The following is a 26,193-nucleotide window of genomic DNA, read 5'->3' on the forward strand; positions in this document are numbered from 1 at the left end:
TGTTCATGTTACCTGATAGCCTTACCTTTTATTTCTATTTGTATTCTACAGTAGCAGAAGGAGTAAATAATGTATACAGTAAATGTTTTTTTTTTTTTTTTTAAAAACCATAATTCTAAAAAAAAAAATGATCAATGATATAAATGGGCATTTTACAAATAGTATATTGGTAAAGTGGATATCCATTAACCCGATTAATCAACTAGATATGAATGGATCGCTAATTAAGGATTGATCAATTGGCGCCATCCGTGGAACCCGTTTTATGAATTAAACTGAAAATTTTTTGTTTTATGCCGTTAAACAATTAATTCGACGGTTTAATTTCAATCGTGTTTTTTTTGTTGTGATGATTTGAAGGTGCTTTTGGAATACGCAATCAGTCAATCTGCCCGACAATCGCGATGACAAATGCAAAGCAAGCTGGCGTTTCTGCGAATGCTGATGCACTGCCCGGTGATTCGCAGAACGTTGTGATATTTCCATTGCAAACAAATGCTAGTATAACCGCGGGAAAATCGATTCAAGAACCGGTCGCTAAAACACCTGCTGAAAACAATGCTAGTGATTTGCAGCCAGAAGTTGCTGCTGAAAAAATGATTGCGCGAAGAACTTTGCTGCAAAATCGCAATGAAATAATCGCTGATGGGAAGCGACCAAAAGCTTTGTCTGGAAAATCTAGTCTGCGAACTGACAAAATTGTTGGTACTGCAATCGAGCAAGCTAAGAGAGATGCTAAGCGTAATTGTGAATCTCGCATACCGCGCACTTACTTATGGCCATTGAATGATTCAGGATCACAAGTTGATCGTCTAGTTCTTGAGCATAATGATAGCGACAGTGACAATGCAGAAGATCGCATTCATTTGAGTTCTACGTACAAATCAAAAATGGCAAAAGCACCAAGAGAAGAGAGCGAATTTTCTGATGATTCGGACAGCGTAGAAGAGTTTGTTAAAAATCCACAAATTAAGCGAAAGCGACCACCAACACCTTTCCCTCGCTATGGGGAAGAAGTTGACACATCTGACGCTGCTCGCAGAGAGAATGCTCAGAATTTTTTGGCGGATGCTTTTAGAAGCATTGCGCCAAAGTCCATGCAACATAAGTTTGATCAGCCAAATTTTTTGCAAGACATGCTTGCCAAGTTTTGTGCGAAGAATGCAGATACTCGCACAAAGAAGGCAACAGAAATCACTACTGCTGCGGACAAGTTTGCCCAGCATATTTCTGACTATCCAATTGTTTTTTCGCCGATCGTGCCGGCAACTCTGGGAGTCTATTCGGGTCTAACTGATCCTTTGGATTTTCTGCAACGCTTCGAAGGCGTAGTAAGCACTTATAACTGGGATGAACCAGTCGCGTGTAGGGTATTCCCCATGGCCTTGCAAGGGTCAGCAAGGGAATGGTTTCATAGTTTGCAATCTCGCAGTATCATTGGCTTTGTAGATTTACGCGAATTTTTTTTGCTGCAGTTTCAAAATCTATTACCGCAGAAAAGGACGCACATAGAATGTCACGATATTAATCAAGGCAACAAGGAGAATTTGAACGCATTACTCACGCGGTACATTTATGAGTGCCAAAAAATTCCACGATTGAATGAAGATCAGAAAATTTATGGTTTTTTGCATGCTATTAACCCACAAAGACATCCTACTCTTGTGCGGAGATTGCGAAGAGACGTTCCGCCAACTTTTGCAAAAGTTCAACAGGAAACATATGATTATCTCCGCGGTGGAGAGGATAGCAATATAACCCCTGCGTGTGGATGGGGTAGAGACAAAAGTTGGCGAGATGACAATGACTCTTTTCGCGATGGTAACAGTGATAATTACCGCGGATCAGGTTTTCCGCGAAGAAATGGCGGCGGTGGATACCCGCGAAATGACAGGTTTCAAGGCCAAAATGATAACCATGGATATGGCCGCCGTGATCACTATTCTACGCGAAAGTGGAGCAATGAATCATTCAACATCATTCAGACGTTAACAAAAACGCCCAAGGAAATTTTGTTGCAAGAAAGAGTTGCTAAGTCTTTTCCTGATCCGCAGCCTTTGGGAGAAAATAGCAGGCGCGATAGATCAAAATTTTGTGTTTTCCATGACGATTACGGTCATGACACCAATCGTTGCAGAGATTTGGCGGAATTCATCGCAGAAGCGTACGAGCAAGGCAAACTTGATCATTTAATCGCACAAAACACCGCGAATGCGATTATAATGCCTACAGAAGCTAACACCTCGAATGCGTCAAACGCGGTTGAGCGAAAGGCTCCCTCAGTAAAAAATCTGGGAGTAAAAATGGTGATCAAAAAAGAAAATCAGCGCGGAATACAGGTAATCAACGTGGTAGAAGTGCAGGGCGAAACTTCGGTGATGCAAATTTCAGAACAGATTGTCAGTTGGAAATGTCCTTCTATTACGTTTCCTCCTGCAAGTTTGACCGCGGATGATGGTAAACCTGTAGTGGTTTCATGTCGCGTTGCAAATACTGGAATAATGATAATGAAGGTACATGTGGACACGGGTAGCAGTGTCGATGTCATGTACGAACAATGCTTTAGCAAGTTTCCTGCGAACATTCAAGCTTTGATGAAACCTACTGCGGTTTCACTTGCCGGGTTCTCAGGAGAGTCATCCTGGCCCGTTGGCCAGTTGGAATTACAAATGGAGTTAGTTGATGACAGCGATGAGTCGCTAAGGCGCCAAGCTTTATTGAATCTGTACATAATGCGAAATCAATCGCGATTCAATATGATACTTGGGCACACAGCTTTGCGCATGTTTGGCGCTATACCATCTACCATACACGGTATGCTAAAATTTTCTGCCAACAAGGGCATTAGCACGTTGATTTCTGCAGAAGTGGAGTCATTCTGCGCCATGATTATGGCAAATGCGAATTTGAGTATTGAAGGACGTTCAGTTAATCCTGAGTAGTATGAAAATTTAAAAAGTTGTAATAAGATGCTAAGGCAAAATTCATAAATGCATGGTATTAAGATGCGAATATCATAGTCGTGTTTATGCTTCGAATGCGAAATAGTAATGAATAAAGCAAAGTTAATTTCAGTGTTAGTAATTGTTTCTTTACAAAGCGAAAACACTGCGTGTGGCCACGCGTAGTGCTTATTTCGCAGAATACGATTACTTGTCTTTTACAACACTAAGTTAATGTTTGTTCTGCGGATATTTTAAGTAAGGTGGCATGATTTTCGCATAGCATAGCCTGCTTAAGTGTTATGAAAATGCAACACTGCATTGCGGAATAGTTTGTTAAAAACCAAGTGATGAAATTGCCCACTTATGTTAATTTGAAAATAATTGCGAAAGGATAACACTTCCTAAGTATTTGATCTTGCCAATACTTAGATGCTTCGCAATGCTAAATTTGCCTAAGGATCGTTATGGCGGACTTAGAAGATTCATAACGTATAAGTATATACGCATACAGATTGTTTCGCAAAAGTACACATTTATTATGTGCGCAATAATAAAAGTTGGAAATCGCAAAGGACAAGTCCGTGTTATGAATATTGATAATAAAGCGCTATACAAATAAAAGAAGTTGCAACTGCGAACTGTGAATAAGTGATTAATATTAAGCGTGTACGCAACGCGGATTCTTACAACAAACGCAATTCGTAATTGCGAAAATACATTCAAAAACAAATTAGTTAAGGCAAAACTAAAGTTCTAATGCTTTAATATCTGCAAATGAAACGCCTTCACGCTGACTGAGCTCCTCAAGGACAGGTATGCTAATTTTCTCAACCTCCTTCTTCTCCCTCTCGAGTATTTCGCGAGCATCATCGGTGTCGCATATTTATTTCGCCATGTCAGAAGGAAGAGGTTGCGAAAGATCACCAAGTTTGCATAATAAATCATACCACTCGCAGCGAGTGGCAAGCTTTGCTGCTTGAGCATATGTTTGAAATTTTTCAGTGACTGGCTCGGAGTCCATCACTTTATCCGCGAATGTTGGGAGATACTTGACTAGCTGTGCGAACTCATGTTCCGCGACTTCTGCCCTTCTTTTGAGTTTGGCATTCTCTTCCATCACCTTTTCAAGACGCGCCTCAGCCCTTTGCGCCCTTCTCTCTTGTGCATTGGCGGCTTTCACTGCTTTATCATACTCGTCTGACATCTCGGTGAAACGCTCCATGCTGTCGACTGTCAGATAAATTGCATTGTAGCAATTATGTAGTTGTTGTCTGGCAGCCTCGGGATAAGACAATTTGTGATATTGCTCCCTTGTTTCTTCAGGAACAAATTTATAAAGCCTTTGGTATAGTCTAAAGGCCCGATTTGCTGCTGCAGTTTCTTCCGCATCAGCTTCTCCTTCCTCTTCCTGGTTGGACGTTTCTGCGTCAGATGGAAGAGATAAATCTTCATTTCCGGGTTCATTAAGAACATTTGTAGTGTCTCTCCCTCTAATGTTGTAAAGCGGTGTAGCTTCAGCGGATGACTCTGGAAGAATATCTATAAACAGATAAGCAAATATAGCAAGTTTATGCTAAAACAAACAATGCGTAATAAAATAAATACTGCGAAATAGCATTTGCTTACTTGCTTCTTGTTCAGAATGAGAGCGCAGACATTTATTGCGTGGAGTGGGGGTAGTTTCCGCAACCTTACGCTTGTCGCGGTCCTCGCCTCCAGCAATATAACATGTATTGATGATCGGTTCATCAATAAGAATAATGTCGCCATCGCCATTATTTAGGCGACGGGCAGGGCTAATCCTACTTATATCAGCGGACCTCATGATAAGGTCAAGTGCAACCACTGTAAAAATAAAAGCGCATAGTGTTATGCAAAGCGAAAATATTGCGAAAAATGTAAGTCTATTATGTTAATATACTGCGATAAATTTCAGCGGCATACCATTTTTTGATTGGTCAACCAAAAGCGCATCATGGTCGCTCCATGGCCATTGAATTGACACTCTGCCAATGTACAGTGGTACATTCGAATAAGCTCGTAGAATTAGGCCTGCGTTTTTTAGTGTCTTGAGAGTGTCATTCTCAAGATCATCGAGTACAGGCCTCTCATTGAGCTCGGGTTTAAGCTCTGTACACCAAGCTTAAGGAATAGCACTGTCCAAATAGGAGGTGTCATTAATATAAAAGAAGGAACTGCGCCAATTGCCAATTGAATCTTTTGACGAAGTCATTATGCCAAGTTTACTGCAAAAAAAACCACCCCACATCGTATTGCACCAGGCTATTGCACATACGAAACACGTTCAGTAGCAGTGGTTGGCCGGTGGCATTGCAGTACATCTCGAACAGCACAATTTTATTAATCGCGTTCGGATGCAACTGTGCCATGGCAATCTTATAGTATTCGCAAACACTGCGGAAAAAGGGGGTAAGTGGAAATCGAAGGTTGCCTTGAGAAATGGCAGCCTCGTAAACAAAAATCATCCCTTTAGGGGGGTATCGGCTCGCTGTTCTGCCGCAGGCGCGGTAGGAACAAATTGGGCAAGTGGCGGATACCATTCTTGTAGGGTTTGAAGTTTTGTTTCCGTCATATAGGAAACATAGCCTCCGGAAGTATGCATAGATGAAGACGACGCCATTTGCAATAAGGAAAATAAATGGGATGATAAAATTGAAGAAATTAAAGGTTGGAATTGTTAATTGCACGGTACAATTGTGATTCGAGGAATTTGATTGCAGATGAAATCGAAAGAGAAAGAGTAAAGTTTTTATGCGGATTATTGCGTTATTTATAATCGGAAGTAGGGCGAGTAAGATGGAAAGGTAATTATTACATTTAAACGGCTAAAATTACCGCAACGTGTAAACGGTAATTTTGTAGCCGTCACAGCATATTGATGTGACAGAATGGCGAAAAATTACCGTTGTAATTACGTGTTGAGCCTAACAAAAACAACGGTAATAAATGGGCAGTAAAAAAAATATTAAATATTGTTTGCGAAATATTTTAAGAAACACTTCTTTATTTTTAGAGTTTATCATGATGCATTGGCTTCGCGAAAATGTATCATAATAAACTGGGGGGACTTGATCATATACATAGCATTGTATATGTATATTTTATTTGCCAAAAGCCAAGAGCAGAGTTATGCGGATTATAATGCAAAGTTATGAAGTATCCGTTGAAAATAAGCATAGCAGCTGTATTTCCGCACTAATCGGGGACTGCGGTTCAATCCGCTGAGTTTTCGCGGAAGGATAAGCAATCCGCGGATCGCAGTTATCTCGAACACTATAAATAGAGAGCTTGGCCTCTCATTTATAGGTTGTTGATTCTCTGCCATTTTGCCTAAGCCTTTGTAATTTCCACTTGTGATCTTGCCGAAGGGATTTTTACACCGCGCAAAGGTGAATTAAGCTAATTAACAATCAAGACCGGGTCGGGGTGGTTGATCACTTGATAGTTAAAGTGAAAGACGATCATCGAAGCCCAAAATAATCATCAAACATTCCATCCTCCATTACATTCCTATTGCACTCAATCCGTAATTAAGTAACATCACTAATTAAGGATTGATCAAAAAGAGTATAGATATGTATGAACAAAAACTAAATTGAAACATCCCAACCCGTATTCCATACGATATTTTTTTTTTATAATACACATTTACGCGCCAATTAAATATGTAAACCATTCCAAAAGTTAAATTTAAACGTACATCAATTTAAATGTTTACAAAAGGCACGAAGGCCATTAATTAAGTTTAATACAAGTTTGACCCACTACAATGATAGTTTATAATCTAAACGACACTCGAGCATGATTTGTGCCTAAACTACCCAAAACGTTAGGCCAACTTCAAAAAGCTAACACCAAAAGCACCCCCCCCCCCCCCCCCCCCCCGACAACATAAGCGGGAGACCACTAGTCCAAACGTATGCCCTTACCCTTGTCCAAGCCGGAACCTATAAAATGGTAAACAACGAGAGGGTAAGGAAGGCTTAGTGAGTGCAACAATTATACATACATATATATAACCTACTTACTTGCAAACACTTACCAAATCCGCATACATACTAGTTACATAATTAGCATACCCTTCACATGTATAACGCTAAGTACCACGATAACAAGACTAGTATACCAATAGCATATAACACAACAATACAATATGCTAAAACACAAGTATAACGATGATGTTCACAACATCCATAGTACTCAAGATCTCAAGGCTAGCCCAACGAATGGTATCGTCAACATCGAACTTAAATCCCATTCGCCTATATTAATGTGGTATCGTCAACACCGAACTTTAAACCCACATATGAGGTATCGTCAACAACGAACTTTAAACCCTCATCAACGTCACTATAATAATCGTATGGCATCGTCAACATCGAACTTTAAGTCCATACGCGTGAGGTATCGTCAACAATGAACTTTAAACCCTCGTCAACAACATAATATACTCTAGGGTATGGTATCGTCAACAACAAACTTCAACCCATACCCCACAAGCAAATAAATCATATACATGCATATATAATTATTCCACTCACCTTAACACTTTGGTGGTGATTCAAATGCTTCCGTATACTTCGAGCAAAGTACCTAATACATAGGTACACATTCAATACACAACTAATGGCTTTTACCACATTACTTATACTTTGAGCATTTAATGACCCATTAGCATTTATTAGCTCACTTACACCCAACACCGCCCATAAATGGCCAAGACTCATGTTAAATCACTAAAGCTAGTGATTTAAAGTCTATTAACATTAACTAGCACAACCTAGGGTAATTCATACCCATCTCACCCAAACTAGGTCAACATTACCCATTTTGACTCATTTTAACACTTTGACTCACAAACTAGTCATACTTAGTTCATTAACTATTTTCATCATCATTAACAAGTGTATTAGTGACAAAGAACCCATTTAACACTTTCAACTTCAAATCTTAAGTCCAAACCCTAGATTATAGTTACTTAGGGTTTCCTTTCATCAACACAACTCAAGTTCACCCATTTTAACCCCAAATGGGTCACATAAGTTCCAAATGAACCAAAATCCTAGCATAACTAATTAAAACTCGAAACATAGAGTTAGAACTTACCAAGACTATCTTCTTGTAGCTAACAACAAAGAGAACAACTTTAATTCTTGCTCCTAGGTTTGATTCACAAATCTTCACCTTCAAATCTCAAGATTAAACTAAGTGGGTTTTGTGTTTTGGGAGAGAAATTGGAAAGAAAAGAGAAAAGGAAATGAAATAAATGGATAAGTGGTTGTGATTTAATGCTCCAATCTGATCTACACGCAAAAAGACCAAATTACCCCTAAAACCCTTTTAAATAGAGTAGAAATCGGAGTCAGAACAGCAGAGATGCCGCGGCGCGGCCCATTTGTCGCGGCGCGGCGTATCGAAGGAAAAACGACCCCTGTTAACTTGACTTCTGATCTGGAATTGCTTTATGTGTCGCGGCGCGGCCCAGTTTGTCGCGGCGCGGCATTAGCCGTCACCTGGACACCTCGACAACCTTAAACAAATTTTGATTTTATTTAATTCGTACACTTAAATCCCGCTTCCTATATTCGCCTAACCTTCAACAATGGTCTCACAAGACTTAACGCTATCAAAACCCATGTATAACTTGTATATGCACCCATTATCAAGTATATATATATATATATATATATATATATATATATATATATATATATATATATATATATACAATTACGCATAATCTAGCGAGTTACAAACGTACAATGATTAAGTATGTACCTTTCAATATGTACGGAAAAAACGGGATGTTATATAAATAGATATAGATACATCGTAACCAGATTCATATATGATCAATTGTTATGCTTAGTGATTAACATTTTCATATATGTCACTATCATTCTATCAATAAAAAAAGTTAGCTTTTTATTATTTAATGTGTTACTTATTAAAAAGGGTTAAAGCCATAAATAAACTATATACTTTCAGTTTTGTCCCAATGTAAGCTATGTACCCTAAAAATATCAATGTGGTTTATATACTCTTAAAAGTTGTATCGATGTATACAAATTTAACAAGTTACCTGCTGAACCGGTAAAGTTAATTATTTAACATTTTTTTTTGCATTTTATATGGCTACAAATAGGTCATATACTTTCAGTTTTGTTCCGATGTAGACTATATACTTTCAGTTTTGTTTAGATGTATGCTATATTCTTTCAGTTTTGTTTCGATGTATCACAAACGTCATTCTCCACGTAGAATGCCACGTCATCGTATAGTTGTTTATCTGGTTAATAAGTTTTTTCGTTCATATTAGTACACTTTATGAAAGTATATAACCTACATTGGTTCGGGGTATATAGCCTACATTGGGATAAACCCTGCCCCCATCGCTGCCCGGGAGGAAACCTTGAAACCGATTCAAGGGCACGGCCAAGTAAAACCCCCCTCCCCTTTACCCCCCAAACGATATGGGAAAGGTGTCATGGGTGGATACTTCATGGCAGGGATGAAATTGTGTTTTTAATATGTAACCAACGGGGGTCGAACTCCTGACTTCCCCTAAAGGATGCAGGCCACCAACTGCTGTAACACATCTATATCTTTTGTTATTTATTTAGGTACCAAACAAGTATCATACTACTTTTTACCTTATTGGTACCGAAACCATACTGAATTTATGGGTACGGTATTTAGTACACTACCACACTCGTCCCCATTTATGTGACTTTATCATCATTAAATTTGATAACAGTGAAAAGCATAATAGTTGTCAACATCTTCTTTGAAAGTTACTAACAGGCAAGGTTGCAAAAATCGGTTCTCGGGGAGTTCTCGGCAGGGTCTTCAAAACGAGAACTCGGAGAACTCGGGGAGAACTCGGGGAGTTATCGGCGGTTGACTTTCGTTGACTTTTGAGATTTTATCGAGTTTTTTCCGAGATTTGACCAATTTTACCGAGATTTGACCGATTTTACCGAGATTTGACCGATTTTACCGAGATTTGACCGATTTTTCTGAGATTTGACCGATTTTTCCGAGATTTGACCGATTTTTCCGAAATTTGACCGCTTTTTTGGAGATTTGACCGATTTCAAAACGAGTTCTCGCCAGGAATGAAATTCCGAGTTCTCGCCGAATTCTCCCGATTTTTGCAACCATGCTAACAGGTCTAAAAAGATAGAGAAGCTTATAAGAATACATCCATATCCGGTGGTAACACGTTTAACATGGGATTGATAAAAATACGTTGGTGTTGTAGACTTGTAGTAATGTAGTGTCACGATGTGTAAACGGTTTTTTGAAAACAGTACAAAGAAGATAAGCGTAACTGACAAGCACAAATCAAAAGATGTTTCAGATTGCAGATTCAATGAAGAATGAGAAGAATTCAATACAGTAAACATTTATGTATGGAAGGATTTAGCAAACAAAATTATTCAAACATCAAGCTGCAAGAGTAGAAGAGCCCTTTAATTGTTCTTATTGACTAGTGAACATAAAAAATCTCATAATCCCCTACATTAACAACCAATCTTTTCTATCTTGTTCTATAAACACATCTATAACAACAAATTATACAACTTTAATTAGTACAAAAAACATTCCAACCCCAAAAACAAACCCAAACCCAAAACGTTCCATAAAACTTCCTCATTCTTCTCGCAAAATGGTCAAGTAAAACGGATGCCCATGACACGTCCCTTCCTTTTCTCGGGTATCACTACAGTCTACAAGATTCCAATTTAATGTGTAGTTGGACAGATCATAAGTACCAGGAGCAAAAGTTGAGACAAGTAGAGATAACTCAGTTGTGGAATTGGGTTCAAGTTTGACCAGTGTGGTGCTTGACCCGGACCATATAAAAGGAGGTACCGATTCTAGTGAGACATGTTTTCCTGAACTGGTTCCGGCTACGTCGGGTTCGGGAACTCTAGTATCAATATGTGGAGTAGACATATCATGCCAACCAACTTTGTTCCCTGATGGTGTACTGCCAGGAGGGGAATCGAATGTGTTGATACGAACAGAAGCGGTAAAAGATGAAGTGTTGCGAATTGTCATTTTAAGTTTTGTTTCACAAAAGGAATTAGCGAAGTTGTAGTGGATGATACGTGGGCCGTCCAGTAACCACCATATTGGTCTCTTTGTTGAAACGCTGTATAACAGGATTTATATAACAAAAAAAAAAAGTTAACAATTTGAATAGATCTGAACATAGATGGAACACAAAATATGGTAAATTCTGTATCAATAATTGTGATGATATCCTTTATGTTTATCTTAAAAAAAAGGACAGATCAGAAAAATCAGTCTAAGAGGAAACGGGTCAAAAATCAAAAGTCGTATACATATGTTAGACACTAAGAGTTTCAGGTCATCTTTACCAATTTTGACCCATACCGAGGAAATACTCATTTTCAACTAAAGATGTACAGTTTCCAATACCCATCCGACCCAACCCGCCCATATTTCCATTTCTAGCTTACCTGCAGTGACAGACGTGGTGGGAAAAGATTTGCGGGGTGGTAGAAAGGTTAGAAGAGTCAATTTCCTCCATCTGGGAAATCAATATGAAGTCAACAGTACTTTGATGTTCCTGAAACATTGTTATAAATTATCAGAAGTTTGATGGTAATAAAATAAGTTGATGATCACCAGAACATAAACCATATGGTTATTCATAAAAAGTCGGATGTTGTGGGAAAAACATTCAACCTGAGATGACGGTTTTTGATGAAGCTGTTCATAATGATGGAAATTGACAAGAGGTGCACGTTTTGTATCATAAATTGATTCATTGTTGTCATTACCCAACCAAACATCAGTAGAGGTCTCTTCGGTCGTCTTCACATTCTGTAGCCATTAATACAAGTAATCATGAGCAATCAGATTATGTATACATATTTCTGGGTTTTCCCCAAAAAAAAAAAAAAAAAGAAGAAAAAAAAATAGATACACATATTATATGGAAGGAAAGGTAATAAATATACCTTGAGTTTAAGAAAACATGAAAGAGCTTGACCAGCTACCAAGTTTCCTGAAGGTAAAATATCTTTTATGGATTCAATCAAAGAGATTTGCCATTCATTCCCAACGCATGATAATTGATGAAGCTTCGAACTTCTTAAACTAGTCCTATTGATGATATCCATACGCACGATATACTGTTGCATCCTTGTAGGACAAGGGCTGATGTGGAATGACACATCTAAAGATGGAAGCACCTGTCAGATATGAGATTTAGTAGATGACTGAAAAATTTGAATCGTAACGAGTTGTAAGTATAATAATTGATGCCTGCTGAGTATCAAGAACCAAATCCTGTTTGTCACTTTGACCTTCAAGGTGACAGTTTATGCCAGGTGAATAAATAAAATGAAGCGATTTGGGTTAAATTATAACTACAACTGTTCAACAGGTAAAATATATGAATTAGCCTATAAGAAAACAGGTCAAAATATCCGTAAGTGTATATTTATTATTTATTAGTACATAAAACCATATAACTATTGTAAACATATTAGACACTCTAGTTGCTTATACAAAATTAAAAACTTTTAGACTGAAAGTTTCGGGTCAACGTTACCCAGTCCACCTAAATTACCCGTTTTACCCAACCTCTTTGCATCATTAACGGTAATTGTATGTGTAAGGGCGACTTTTTGTTATAGAAAAGATACTTCTAACATATGATGAGTGCGTAAAGTGCGATATCTCATTGCAATCGATTTGTCTTCAATCTCATAATATACTGTGAGATACAAGGACATGTTTCCAGGAGTAGCTGCTCGAAACCATAGAGGCAAAAAGAAAGGACTTCCCTTATGAATTACGGTACTCTGGAAATAGACGGAAAATCGAGAATTAGTTACCAAAAAATATGATTTCAATAATTTTAGTAATTTCAATTGACCTTTACTGACCTCAGGGAAATAGAATACGGTTTCTGACTGTTTAGTGTTGTCAAGATCTGCATGTTTATGTGCAGAGGAATTTTGTTTCTCCAGGCAATCAGGAAATTTAAGATCTAATACTTCGGGGGATCCTATGTTTAGGAATCTAGGATGACTGATCTTCATCTTTAAATTCTGCCAACATATATGAAAAAACATTGAAGTTCATGATAAGTTGAACAGCATAATCGTGTGGTTACAGATATGACTATATGAGTATGTTAAAGCAAAGACAAATTATAATAGCATACCTTCACAGGAATCTCTGATGAGTTGCACAGTTCCAGTGAAAGACGTTGTAAATTTCCAGCATAAACTGTACTGGGCAGGTTTTTTATAATACCCTCAACTCTGGGTAAGCTCTGAAAAATAAATGGAATAATCAATAAAAATTTAAGTTGAAACAAAGAAAAAAATGCCATTAAAAAAATAAAAACAAACAGGGTGAACCTGGATAACCAAAAACTCGAGTTTATTAGTTGTTAGCTTAGCTTTCCTTTTCTGTTTAGAAATTCGTTTCTTTATTAACTCTGGCTCAAACGTGTAAAAGCCAGCCATTGAATCAGACAGTTTCCAACTCACACCAGTAATTCTTAAACGGCCTTCTTTTTTAGGAATAACACTGAGCTGAGCCTGAAATCAAATGAAAAAACAGATAACTAAGTACAAACCAACCAAATAGAAAAAATAAGATAGCATAAGTAGAGGTTTTTTACATAGTTAAACGCACAATATATAAAAAGTTATGTAAGAGTATAGACTCACCACTGTAGTCTCACCACCAGCCAACACTATATCAACCTCAGACACTGTAAACAGAGACATGTCTGAACTGGACTCCCTGCAATAATAATAAAAAAAAATCCTATTCAGCAATAATTTAGCACATAATAGGTGGGGGGTTAAAAGCTTGAAGCAACAAAAATAATATTAGAAATTGAGGTACAAAGCAGAAAATATGGCGTCAACTGTTTCATGAAGAAGTGTGCAACAGATACGTATACCTTTCAGTTGCTATTTTCCCATCTTCAGCACTGGGATTTACAGAAGACGAGCTGTTAGTACCTGACAAGTGAAAAATTCATCAAACATTTCAAACAGTGTGTTATACTGGTGGCAAAATGAGAGAGTCACATGGATTGGGTAAAGTAACAACTAACTAGGGATGGCAATGGCCACCCGATCCGGTGGATATCTATCCGATCCACCCGCTTCGTGATGGATATGAATACAGATATGAACATGGATGAAAAGTTTCATCCATGGATAAATCCATATTATCACCCGAATGGGTCCAATTACATAACATCAAAAATTACTTCAAGACCCAAATGGGTCCAAAATCACATAATAGAAAATTACTTGAAGACCCAAATGGGTTACTTCAAAAGATTCGATTTCGACATGCGATTTCGAGGCGCGTTTTTCGACGCGCGCTTTCGACGCCCGCTATCGGCCGCGTTTTCGGCGCGCATTTTCGGCAACCGGTTTCGAGGCCCGGTTTCAAGGCGCGTTTTCGAGGCGTGTTTTCGAGGCGCGTTTTCGTTGCCCGGTTTCAGCCCGCGGTTTCAATGCGCGTTTTCGGCATCCGGTTTCGAGGCGCTTTTTCGACGCGTTTTCGTCGCATGTTGCGCTTTTTTTACGCGCGTTTTCGACCCGCATTTTCAACGCGCCTTTTTCGAGGTTCGTTTTCGACACGTCTTTTTCGGGACGCGTGTTCGGTAGAGATACATCAAAAAATACAAATAAGAACAATTTTACTAGCCCGATCCAACCGACCCGGGTCTCGACCCAACCCGTTCGACCCATTTCGATCCATGACCCGTTTCGACCCAAACTCATTTGATCTTTGACCCAACCCGACCCATCTCGACCCGTTTGCCAGGTACTGTAGACGTATATAGCATTTAAGAACATACCAGGCAGTGTCTCATTTGCTGAATACTCGCACATCAGATTAACATTAGAAATGGGAAACGAGAGTTGGAGAGGGTTTCTGAATGCAATTTCCACCTTAAGTGCTTCTGCAAGTAAAAGGATCTTAACAGTTGGTAGACACATGCTTAACAGATAAGAGAAAGCCTCTAAAATTAAAACTACTGTTATAAAAACGCCGCTAAATTATAGAAAAACACTGCAAGTTTGTTGAGACGTTAAAACAGAAAGTGAATACTCCAATTCACCTGATGAATGCACACTTATAACTTAGAATAAAGATTGTCAATGGCTTATTTAAAATAATTTTAGCCATATTTTACTATAATTAAGCCCCATCACCTTCATACCTCCTGCAACACAGACGTTCGATTGCTTAAGCTTAGTTGGTAAAAGCTTTGACTGTAAATCCAACCATGTAGTCTTTGCATTAGATAGCGACGGAACCATTTCCTCTTCTAAAGACTGCCAAACACTTTCTTTAACACTGGCCTGGCATGACAAACAGCATGGATAAACACTTTAGCTCAAAACTATTCGCTAAACCATATCACCAAAATGATCAGTTTAAATCAATAATCAATAATGACTAATAAATAAGCAAAGAACCAAAATTTTGTATATATTTATTGCACATCTATTGTATTATAAACCAAATGGTAATCATTCATACTATTAATTGCCTCGTCATAAAGTTGAGTAAAATTCATTTAGCTCAGCTTTTTAAGTGGTGTAGAAAAGTTCCTTCTTCAAGTACTTATTTTTAGGAATTTTAAAAGATGTAATGGTTGTTATAAAAGCACATATACCATGTTTATAAGGTATTAGAGCAATCTGAAATATTAACAAGTAAACTATCATAAATCAATGATAAGATTGAATGAAATAAATTAGTCAACATACAGCAGAGAGTGATCCATAAGTTCGATGATCTTCAAAGACAATATTGAGTGAGGAGATATTGACAACTGGCAACTGAAGCCGCGAAATATTGTATGTTTTACCCGTTTTCTGCATTAACCATAACAGACGAACAACAAAATATTAAGCTACGGTCAAATTGATTAATGGTAATATTAAGTTGAGTATTATAATTGATTTCACCAAACACCATGGAAATTGGTATGTAAGAATAAATCGAAAATTAAAAATGATAACCTGCAAAATCTGGAAAAACTCCTTCATAAATAACTCTTGCATAGGCTTCGATTGATGGCTACAAGACACGATTTCCAACATATGTTTCATGGCGACATCAAACCTTCCAAGAAAAGCATACCACCTATTCGGAAGAAGCTATTAGAAAACATTTAGGCCTATCGTATTTGACTATAAAAAACTAATAATACATTTTGGCAGACCCGGTAAAAACTTACTTTCCAATTTGAAAATGGACATGATCGCGAATATGATTCCAAGTTGTTCCTTTGAATACAGAAAGGGCGTTACTGTATGCACGAATTGCATGTTTTATCTGAGATATAAAACGCAAAGCTAGTCAGGAGAAACCAAAACATCCATACATATAATACTTAATTGCTTCCTCAATATGTGTCCCCTTTGAATGAAAACAAACTCTAATAACTTTGAAATGAATATATTTAATATCGTAATCATGTATTGCAATGAAGATCCATAGTTACATTAACGTTTAGAAAAGTTACAGTAATTTGAAAAGCTTTATGATTAACAAAAAAATGGAAGTGATCATTGTTGATTCTCAAAACCATCAAGTTTTCACAATCAAATCCCATAAGGGGGTAATATATGTATATACTTTAAACAAATAAGTATATATGTATATGCGCTTAAGTGCTTTTAAGGTAAATGTCAACAAAATATAAATTGCATTTTTGCTTTCGAGTCATCAAATCAAAAGAGTAGTTATAGAAAACATTATTCCTAGGGTCTTAACATATTGCAACTGACTCCAGTTTAGCATATAACTAAACTTAGTTAGGTCTACTTTTTCCTCGATTGTTTACTGCGTAAATGAAGTTTTTCATGTTAAACACAGTACTTGTTTAAGTTATTAAAAGGCTATTTCACCTAAACAATACCTGATTGCATTTATTGTACAGATCACCAGAGAGAATAAGATGAAACCCATACTTTCGTAGCATGGGTGGCTTGGCTAGAAGGTAGCAGTAAGATGCTTGCTCAAGCATCACAGCTGAATGAAGAGGTTCCTGCCCAAAAAAAATTAAAAAAAAAAGAAAAAAAAAAGAAAGAAAATACAGTTTCTAAGTTTTAACTAACGACATAATAAAGCCTATGTGTATCGTATTCATTCACACAAGAGAATTGATTATTACCTCACCAGAGATACGAGAGTAAACACCAGCTGCATCTTTATACTGACCACTTGTCTTCAACATTTCAACCCACCAAAGACCACAACGTGTCGCATTTCCCTTGCCTGATGTCCCAATTCTCTGAGTCAATTGTACAAAAAGAGGTTATTAAATACATAATAGATATAATATAATATATAATATATTTATATATTTATTATTTATTATATACAAATAAACATAAACAAATGGTAATCAAATAAATAAATGTATTGCTAATGGCATGTAGCTCCATCTTCGCAAATATAGTATATAGTATATACAGAAAAGAAAAACAAAATTAGCCTGTATTCACTACACCAGATAATTGGTGCAGATCATTTAAGGATTAACTTAGTCCCTCATATGAATGCATAAAGGACACGTAACTAGTTAACTATTAACTATGATCAATAAAGGCCATGAAGCGAATAGACTTGTGGTTACAAATAATGAACATACTACCATTAAATAATTAAATAATAAATATAGATGATGAAGTATTAGACATACTAAATATGTGCTGAAGGCATTTTCCATACAGTACTCTGCATCTTTTTTGGATTGGTTCAACATGAAGTATGTTAATCCCATCATTTCCTGCAATCAGAGGGGGAAAAAAACATAGATAAATGAGAGCAATGATACAAAAACCAATTATTACATTTTTCAGAATAAATTCTAAAAACTCAATATACATATCTTCAGCCTCGAGGTTGTACAACAATTGAAATCATGGATTTAATATCATACACTTCTAGTGTGAATTATTATCACTTAATGACAGGTAGAAAATTAACAAATCCAAAGCATCTGAATATCACTATACCCAACAAATAAGCTATAGTCCTTTTAGTCAGTTTCATATTAATAAATCTTTAAATAAACACTTTTTTCGTTTTGCAGCTGCTTTTCAGCTCAATTAGCCAAACTTATAAAAGAGCTATACGTACCTGTACACCAGCATATCGTTTCCATGCTTTATCGAGCTTGTAATCAGTGGATAACAGACGATAGCTTGATAAAGCTAGTTCATAATCTCGTAACATGAAGGCATAATCACCCAATACCCTTATTTGAGATTCAATTGAGTTGAAAGTATACCTTCATAACATCATGAGAAAAACTAAATTAGTAGCCTAAGACAAAATTATATGATATTGTTTAATATAAGGCATGCATGCCAAACATACATGTTAACACTTTGTGTCTCTGGAGTATCCTCTTTTCCTTTTCTCCACCATAAATTCTTTATTTGGTTCCTAAAACCTTTTCTTGTTGCAGATACCTATATCAATATGGGAACAGGATTAATAGAACAAACAAATTTAGGGTTACGTATAGTGATTTATCTTCATTAAGTCAGGCTATTCCTACCCACTCCCTCCGTCCCAAAATAACTATCCCGTTTGTCTTTTCAAAGTCTTTCTATTTTTAATTTTTGACCCTAAATATTTCTATTAGTGCTATATTATATTTGATAAACATTATTTTAAAATGTGTTTTCATTGGCATAACTTGCATCAAATATTATATAACACAAAAAAAGATATATAAAGTCAAAGTTGTACATAAAAAGTCAAAGGGGGACAGTAATTTTGGGGTAGAGGGATTATTTACTCTTTAAAAGTTTTGCATAATTTTAGAAAGTGAGATAACCTGCTGATTTAGAACACGAATTCTTTGCTCCATGTTCGGAATAATATATTTGGATGATAAATCACGAACAAAATCCTTCAACTGTTGCAATTTAACTTGGCTTAAGATGTCGTATTGACAAATATATGTAAGCATTTAAACAGATTTTGTGTCTGTTCAGAGACGAGCTTTCTAGATAATTACCTCATCTATATCCTCATTGTTAAGTAAACAGCCAGAATGCTGACCACGTGATGCACTAGAACTCTATCACACAATACAACCCATTTATTATCGTATATCGATATAGAAACTCTTAATGTATCAGAAAATGGAAACAAAATACACGATTAGATAATGCACTTACATAATGATCCCATGGATTAGGTTCATGATCAACTAATCCATCTTGGGATGAGTTAATACAAAGTAAACGACAGTCGCTTGACCCAAATGTATTTCTCATTTCTGCCAATATTTTAGTTGCTCTGAATCACATGCAATAAATAAAACATAAAACATCAATCTTACAATCTAACAGATATATTGATGAATAAAAAGAAAACTGGAAAGAGAAAAGTGAAAAGTGAAAAGTGACCTTATGTGTTCTGTTAAATACAAATTTGAGAGACAACTCAAAGGCAAAATCCAGTTCAAATATATGAGAAGATAAAACAGAGAGGGGGTATCTTATTTCATGTTTCTACTAATCACTCTACTTTAAAGCCGAAATAGACTTCTATGTATACTAACAATAGAAACCTCACAACTTTCTATAACTCTATAATAATATAAAATAAAATAAAAAATAGAATGCTAATATATAACCTGAAAAAAACATTTCTATCCTTCTAACTTTAAACTCAAATTATGTCTAAAAACTTCAATAATGGTCCATCTTATTTGCAGTAGTGAAAGGATACAAACCAATGCTCCTTAACATCTTGAACTAACCATACTATAGAGGTTTGAAGGCAAAAGTGAGTATCATTTTAATCGGAATCCTCATATGACTAAGCCATTAACCAGTCTTTTAAAATTTTAACGTGTCATATAAACTGCCATTATAATCATTTATATTAAGCATTTGATGATTAGTAATTTGGAATCTATTATTTGTAATGGTCATTCAGTATCATCTTAACCATGGTGATATTCTAACTAAATTCTTAAAAATCTCTTATACAAGTGTACTGAACATTTGCAGTTTTGCACCACGTAAATCACATAAATAAACTTTTATTTCAACCTCAAAATATCATTGGAATTAAAGGAGTGAAGAGACCTTTCTGAGGAACCATCTTGGTTATCGTGAACCAAAATATAATATTTCGGGATTTTAGGATCCATTGCACCATCGCTAAGAAGTGACGGGAACTGGTTCGTGTTAAAAAGATCCACAAATTTGTTGATTGGATCCTCATCATTCGATGAAACAACCAAAAGACCTGCACATCCATTAAATTATATTACATTTATTTATTACACAAGCCACATAATTTGTAATTGTTGCCTGCTTGTAAGGTACAGCACGATGTGTGAAATGCAATCTTAAAACTTACATGCAACAGGATGGTCAAAAGCTTCATGGTCTGAGAAGGATACACTGTGTACAAGCTCTTTATTAAAATACTGAAACCATTTTGGTACAAATTCAGGTTCAGAAGCTGCAGACACAAGCAAATAACTAATACTTAATACAATAAATGTAACATTTTTGGATAAGTTATTCAAGGTGCCAATATAACTTAGCACCTTATATTTCAATAGCAACAAACACCTTTTGCATCAAAGAAAAATTCAGTTTTGTGTGTAGCCTATTACTATATTGATAAGTTTCTGTTGTTATGTGAAGTGTGAAGTGTGAACATTGCAAAAAAAAGGTTTACAACATCTGAAAAAGGATAATTTACATTTGTAAAATATGAGCTGTAAAGTATGATTAGACAAGGACTAATTAGGACAGTAAAAAACTTACAGGTGTACATAGTTTCAATAGGTGATGGATCTAAGTACAAATCAGAATCTTCATCGTTTCCTGCATCACTAATAACCTGTTGTAGCCTCTTCTTTGTCACCTACTTGAGTACAAAAACATTTCTCAGCAAACAACTTAAAGGTTCAACAAAAAGAGCAACTTTATGTTCTGTTTTACTAAAAAAACTAAAATTATGTGATGAAAATCATAGCCAGATATCATAACACGAACAATTCTTGGGCAATTAACAGTATATTAGGTGAAAATAAGAGAGTGACTAAGGAAGTGGGGTACTCAAGCTCTGTTCCATATATTTTTCTGGGCAAGAAATCATGTTGTATCTATACATACCAACTTATTAACTTAAGAGAGAAGCTTCCATGTTCATCTTGAAACATGTGGACTTTAAGTACGAGATATCTCACTGTTTCAAAGCATTAAGATAACCACAAATAAAAGAGAAGGATGCTTTAAGTGGGCATAATTCGAATCATATGCAAATCCATGTTAAATAAATATATAATGGCCACTGCAACACAAGTTGCTAACTATATCCTTTGAAACAACAACAACAACAGACCCAATCCCACATGTGTGAGGTATGGGGGAGGTGGGACGTAGACAATCTTACCTCTATCATAGAATAAAGAGAGATCATTTCTCCACCCCGAGTGAAACACTCACAAGAGTAGAGAAAGTCCTCCCTCTCTCTATTCGACAGATAAAGAGATTGCTTCCAAAAGGACCTCCGGCCCAAAAAAGTAGGGGAAAAAAATAAAAATAAAAATAAAACAAATAAAAATAACTAAGGTAAAATGATTAAAATAAAATGAAATAAATAGATAAATAGTATAAAAATAAATACAAACACGATAAAAAGTAATAAAGAGAGACGCCATGAAAATGGTAGAATCAAATTTTCATGGGTTTCAGATCAAGCATGGAGTTCTAACTATATCCTTTGAAAGAATCATCATTTTGTGTTTCATATAAATTTGTTGATTTTGAAAGAAAAACATGTTCCATTAGCACTCTCATAGCTTAAATTATCACAAAAAGATTGTTGGTGAAAACTATGAATGAACCTAAATCATAAATCTGATGAATCAAAAAGTTTAAGTCTTAGAACTTAGTTAAGTGTTGAAGTAGAGTATGACGGGTAGTTGAGTGTGATGGGAAGTCGAGTCTAGAGACTAAAGGACTTCATACTCTGACAGAAGCCATCAAGGACTAAAAACTCTGACAAGGCGTGCCAAATTTAAACTCAAGTAAAGACATAAGACCTAAAGTTTCAGAATTCTTATCAAGAACAAAGATTAAAGATTACTATGATAACGAGGTTATGAAGCATACAAAGATAACAAGATATGTTAGAATACTTAACATTGTTATTAATTTTGCTAAGATTAACTTAATCATGAATGGTTTGATATTAAACATTGGATACTTAATTGTGATTGATTAAAATTTTGTTGATTAATTAATAATATATAACAAATTTATGGGATGTTACTTTAAGACCTAACAAAGGTCCATGAGCCTGGTATATTTCATATGGTGCGACAAGGTAAGGACGTATACATGTAGAGTTTACAAATTCTTAAAAAGGTTGTCATAACCCATTTTTAAAGGAATCTGAACCTGACAAGTACCATTATCTATTATATAACACTATCAAATCTGATAGAACAATAAGCTACACATGCTTACCTAATAGGTTTGGGATGCTAGATTATACAAAATCTTTTAAACTTATTTAAATAGTAGAAGAGACTTTCAAACGTCTTAGTAGCGTATTTGTTAAATTGTAACAAGGGTTGGAATAAGAAGTAGATGATACTTGTTGGTATTATAGATAATTAAAAACTATGTAACTGGTTTTGTATGTAAAAAGGGTACTATAAATGTAACTGAACATTTGCTTAAGACATAATTGGACTGCCAACATGATCACATCAGACCGTCAGTCATAGTTTTACCATATCATATGATATACATTGGTTTCCATTGTTCAATATCGAAGGACCTCGTATTAACACCTTTCATATGCTAGTCAAACAAAGGCTGAAATCTCAAGTTCCATTTACTTCTCTTATATGTTCCTTATGCAATGGGCATCGCATCAATGCACTTGTTTCATAGACCTAATATTTCTCGTTAATTAGTACTATTAGACGATTTATGTTCCAGAATTAAACTTAAACAGCTTACACATCTTCATACCTAACTTGAATAACAATTTACTCGATAGAAGACCAACGTAGCAAGTAATTAAGGTTCTAGATATGCAAACAGACAAACTTATACCTCAACGTTTGGTTGTTGAACATCTGATCCGTAAAACAATCGTAATTTAAACTTTTGAAGCCTGTAAGGTTGATCACTTGCCGTACGAACTGGAACTGTAAAACAACATAAAACTATATTCAAGACAAAAAGAGTCAAAATGTAAGTTGAGTAAGAAGGAAGAACTCGAGCCCCTGAAAATTCTCCGCACAATGAGTGCTTGAATCAGGATTTTGAGCATAAAGATTTCACTAAACCAGGACAGAGAAAATCAAACTCGGACATGGAAAATATATTCTAAGGACACTATAACATATCGAATAAAAATAACATTTTTGAAGCTCAAATCTAAGGAATATGAAATAAGCACATAAATTTCTCAAAATAAAACAATAAAAGTAACATTCAAGCCAAGTCGTAAGATGATTAAAGTAACATTATAGTACCAGCTACTTGAATTTCATAAATTTTCATCCTGAACGAACGGATACAGCACAATGTAACATCAATTTTCATGTGAGCAAGCTAACATTACCTACTTAAACAATATATTTAATATATAGGCACTAAGCACACATTAGTATAAGTGTATAACTAATCTGTTACCTGTTACAATCACAACTAAATGAAGAAATCAAATAACTCGCCGGATAACCTAAAACTAATAATCAACTTAAATAAAAAGATTAATTAAGTGACCTCATCATATTAGCTACTCAAATTACATAACGATAGTTTTAATTTTAACCTAAATTAAACGAAAAATCACAATTGATCATCGACGCTCGTGTGACTAAATTATACAGATACTTAATTACATAACGATAATGTTTACCGTCAATGTTATTGAATGTGCAAAACGGAGTGAGCATTTGAACAAACGACAGTCGATTTTTTTGGCACCGTTCTTCGACAAGAGGGGTAGGGAGGACCATAACAACGGGCGTGATCTCATCGAGTAGCATTTTTCTTAGGGCAACGTACGCCGGATCCGCCATGTGATGAGAACTCGGACGAGTCAACTCAGATACCGGATTCCGGCAGATCTTGTTTTATTTGAGTCGTTTGTTCAAGTTGGAACCACAAGGTCGATCGATCGATCGTGACTGGCAGTAGCTTTTTTTTTTTTTTCTCTTTCTTTTTTCACAGACGATAGTGTGGTTGTGTAGTGTAGTAAGCTAATAATCTGTTGATGGCCCAATCTGAGATTTCGATCAATGTGGTTGAAAATTGGATGGGCTGGTTGGATAAAAAAAAAGATGGTTTGGGTCCATTATATTAGCCCAGTAACTATTTATGTTAGTTTTAACTAAAGACGATGTTAGAAATAAAGCACGTGAGCCTTAACAAGACTTGATAACCCTAGGTTATCAAACCCACTTACAATAAACGAAAAATATGTGAAGAAATTGAAAACTAGCAAGAATCATAAAAAACAAGAAAATATAACGAGATTATATGTAATCACGAATGATTACATTAATCATCGGCCACCAAAGAGAGTTCTTTTATTGAAAATTTCCGTGATACATGTGTGGGTTACAAAAGGATGCTTAAATAGGCAAAACAATACAAGGAAACAACTTAACGAACAAGAAAATGCGGTTTTGGAAACTTTGGTCCGTCAAACCCCAACTCGCGATCGTGAGTCGCCCTTTTTGTATATTCTCGCGATCGCGAGAAGCACATCGAGCAGAAACTCCAGTCGCAAGTTTCAGGCTCGCGATCTCGAAACCATGGAGTAGTTTTTCCTTTTCTTGATTCCTTGTTTAACTCGATTCACACTCCCAACAATCTCCCACTCGAAGAGACGTTAAACAGCACCCGTCTTTAACCTAACACCATCATTACCATCATCATCTCACAGCAACAACTTGACCCGCTAATTATACCTCCTTTTGATACCGCCGAATTTGCACCTGAATCACACCGCACTTCACCCGATAAACTTCGAGCAAGTGAAGTCTTTCGACATCAATAAATACCGTCGAGCTATAATTTGTAACGACCCGCACTTTTTCGATCGTTCTATACTTATAAGATTGATATTTACATAAATTAAACATTACCAACTTGATAAGCAATCCAAATTGTTGAGACTTATGTTTCCGAAAAGAGTTTTACACAACGTTTGACCGTCTAGTTTGACCGATGATATCACGAACTATACAATATATGATAATTATACGTTTGTGTATATAAATGTATATATACATATTTAACATGATTAATAAATGTTTTAATATCTCATTTTGTATTAATAACAACAAGTTATATGTGTATTTTGAAACTACTAACTTAAGTTTTCAAAACGATAACTATACGTAACGTTATTTGACATAAATACTTAAGACATATAATGTTTATACATATATTGTATAAGTAATGTATTTAATCACTTTTAAAGACTTAAATACATAAAACCATATAAGTGTATTCACAAAAGATAGCTATATTTGAATCCTCATTCCATTTTTCACAAAATTTCTATACGTATACCTAGAGTATTTGTACTCGTATCATACCAAGCTCCTATACGTATTTACTAATAGTAAATACACATCAAAATCACCACCTAACCAGCCATTATTCATGCCATGAGGGCTAGGTAATTGAACTTGGAAGCAATTAGGACTAGATACATAAAATTATCACTTGAAATTTTGTCCATATACACCATGTTACACGTTTTTTTTGGTGTATATATACATGCTCATTTTGATCCATTTTTACTACCATTTTCTTATCAAAAACACACACTCTTTCTTACTCTCTAAACTCCATAACAATCCAGCAAATAACCAAGAAGATCTAGCCATAAAAACCATACTAAAACACCATAAGAAAACTCTTACAAAAACACTTCAAGAAAACCTTCCAAGAACACCAACTTACTTCCAATCTTTCATCCACTTCTATCACCCTTTTGATTCTAGCTTCTTACTCCTCTTTTACAGCAAACTTATCCAAGGAACTTGAGGTAGAATCTATGTTCATAACCTTATTCAATTCATATATATAGCTATCTTATTTTGTGGTACAAAAGTTTAACAACAAGAACATAGTTTGAATGTTTTCAAACTTGTTTGCAAACTAAA

General features: G+C 35.7%; 1 protein-coding gene across 1 annotated transcript; it reads right to left on the reverse strand.

The window, feature by feature from the left end:
* Nucleotides 1–10,429: 10,429 nt before the first annotated feature.
* Nucleotides 10,430–24,216, reverse strand: LOC139866165 (uncharacterized). Its single transcript, XM_071854313.1, has 28 exons — nt 23,931–24,216; nt 23,117–23,211; nt 20,810–20,909; nt 20,394–20,498; nt 20,117–20,279; nt 19,199–19,319; nt 19,036–19,098; nt 18,853–18,933; nt 18,387–18,481; nt 18,147–18,297; nt 17,707–17,793; nt 17,176–17,295; nt 16,921–17,049; nt 16,237–16,334; nt 16,019–16,142; nt 15,764–15,871; nt 15,211–15,352; nt 14,845–14,949; nt 13,930–13,990; nt 13,691–13,766; nt 13,376–13,558; nt 13,177–13,287; nt 12,896–13,060; nt 12,653–12,811; nt 11,963–12,196; nt 11,688–11,825; nt 11,459–11,568; nt 10,430–11,127 (listed from the first exon to the last, which is right to left on the reverse strand). The coding sequence occupies exons 1-28, from the start codon at nt 24,091–24,093 to the stop codon at nt 10,623–10,625; spliced, it is 3,792 nt and encodes a 1,263-aa protein (XP_071710414.1). The 5' UTR covers nt 24,094–24,216; the 3' UTR covers nt 10,430–10,622.
* Between the last annotated feature and the right edge of the window lie 1,977 nt (nt 24,217–26,193).

The sequence above is a fragment of the Rutidosis leptorrhynchoides genome, chromosome 1 (genome assembly GCF_046630445.1).
Source record: "Rutidosis leptorrhynchoides isolate AG116_Rl617_1_P2 chromosome 1, CSIRO_AGI_Rlap_v1, whole genome shotgun sequence".
NCBI lineage: Eukaryota > Viridiplantae > Streptophyta > Magnoliopsida > Asterales > Asteraceae > Rutidosis > Rutidosis leptorrhynchoides.

What these genes read in the sequence shown, in the direction of transcription:
- LOC139866165 (XM_071854313.1), bottom strand. Translation starts at nt 24,093, where the DNA reads ATGGCGGATCCGGCGTACGTTGCCCTAAGAAAAATGCTACTCGATGAG. An exon ending in GAGACACAAAGTGTTAACAT is followed by an intron (nt 18,298 to 18,386) that starts GTATGTTTGGCA and finishes GATGTTATGAAG; the next exon opens with GTATACTTTCAACTCAATTG. An exon ending in AGCAAATGAGACACTGCCTG is followed by an intron (nt 13,991 to 14,844) that starts GTATGTTCTTAA and finishes TTCACTTGTCAG; the next exon opens with GTACTAACAGCTCGTCTTCT.